Source organism: Microtus ochrogaster, unplaced genomic scaffold (assembly GCF_000317375.1).
Source record: "Microtus ochrogaster isolate Prairie Vole_2 unplaced genomic scaffold, MicOch1.0 UNK132, whole genome shotgun sequence".
NCBI classification, from domain to species: domain Eukaryota; kingdom Metazoa; phylum Chordata; class Mammalia; order Rodentia; family Cricetidae; genus Microtus; species Microtus ochrogaster.
The window spans coordinates 342648-343605 of record NW_004949230.1 but is presented as its reverse complement, the minus strand read 5'-3'; the positions used below and the strand labels follow the sequence as shown (position 1 = coordinate 343605).

General features: G+C 49.8%; 1 protein-coding gene across 2 annotated transcripts in view; it reads left to right on the top strand.

The window, feature by feature from the left end:
* Window positions 1–958, top strand: part of Plbd2 (phospholipase B domain containing 2) — a 20429-nt gene that overhangs the window by 13855 nt on the left and 5616 nt on the right. For both annotated transcript variants that reach the window (XM_026778387.1, XM_005371863.2), the window contains one exon: window positions 660–757. In XM_026778387.1, the coding sequence (XP_026634188.1) occupies window positions 660–757 (98 nt within the window). The remainder of the gene's footprint in view (window positions 1–659; window positions 758–958) is intronic.

Genomic DNA, 958 nt, shown 5'->3' with positions numbered 1-958 from the left:
ACTAGCTCTGTAGACCAGGCTGGTCTCGAACTCACAGAGATCCGCCTGCTTCTGCCTCCCGAGTGCTGGGATTAAAGGCGTGCGCCACCAACGCCTGGCTTCCATCTACATTTTAAAATGAATTTATTTACTCCTTTTAAAAACTGATTCACCAGTGTTTAAGGGAAATCTGTTTCCGGCTACAGGGAGGAACAGCTGTTGCGCATCTTGCTGTTCATCTTATTCCAAGTGTGTTGTGGAAGAGTAGAGACAGCCAGTGGGCTCTTCCCCTTCTGCTGCTGCTCCTCCTTCTACCGTCCATCTTCCTTCTCCCTCCTCCTCTTCCTCTTCTTCATCCTCTTCCTTATTGTCCTTTTTCCTCACCCCCCTACTTCCTTTTTGAATTAGAGTCTCATAACTCTGACTGACCTGGAACTCAACTGTGTAGTCCAAGTGGCTTTCAACTTAGAGCAGTCCTCCTGCCTCAGCCTCCTGGTGTTGGCATCCAGGCAGGTGCCACCACATATTTTATATAAAGGACCTCATCTGCTATAACAGTGACTGACGGGATGAGAGTGGCCCCCTGAGGACCACTTGTTCCTCACTTGAGACTCTAGTCTTGTGGGTTGGGGTATGGGGTCCCCACAAGGCCTGCCTGACCAACTCACCCCCCCTCCCAGAGGAGTACCCCCTGATTGCTGGCAACACCGTGGTCTTTTCGTCTTACCCGGGCACCATCTTCTCCGGTGATGACTTCTACATCCTGGGCAGTGGGCTGGTAAGTGGCCGGGTCACATGCTTGCTGGGGATACAGCAGAGAGGCTCTGGGGGTACAGTGAAGGATGAGGCATGCAGAGCCTCTGAGCTGCTGATCTTGGGGACTTCTGCAAGGCCCTTGAGTGCAGTGACCTTGGTTTGGTTTGGGTTTTTTTTGTTTTTTGTTTTTTTTTTTTTATACTTTATTATTTTTTTTTTATTG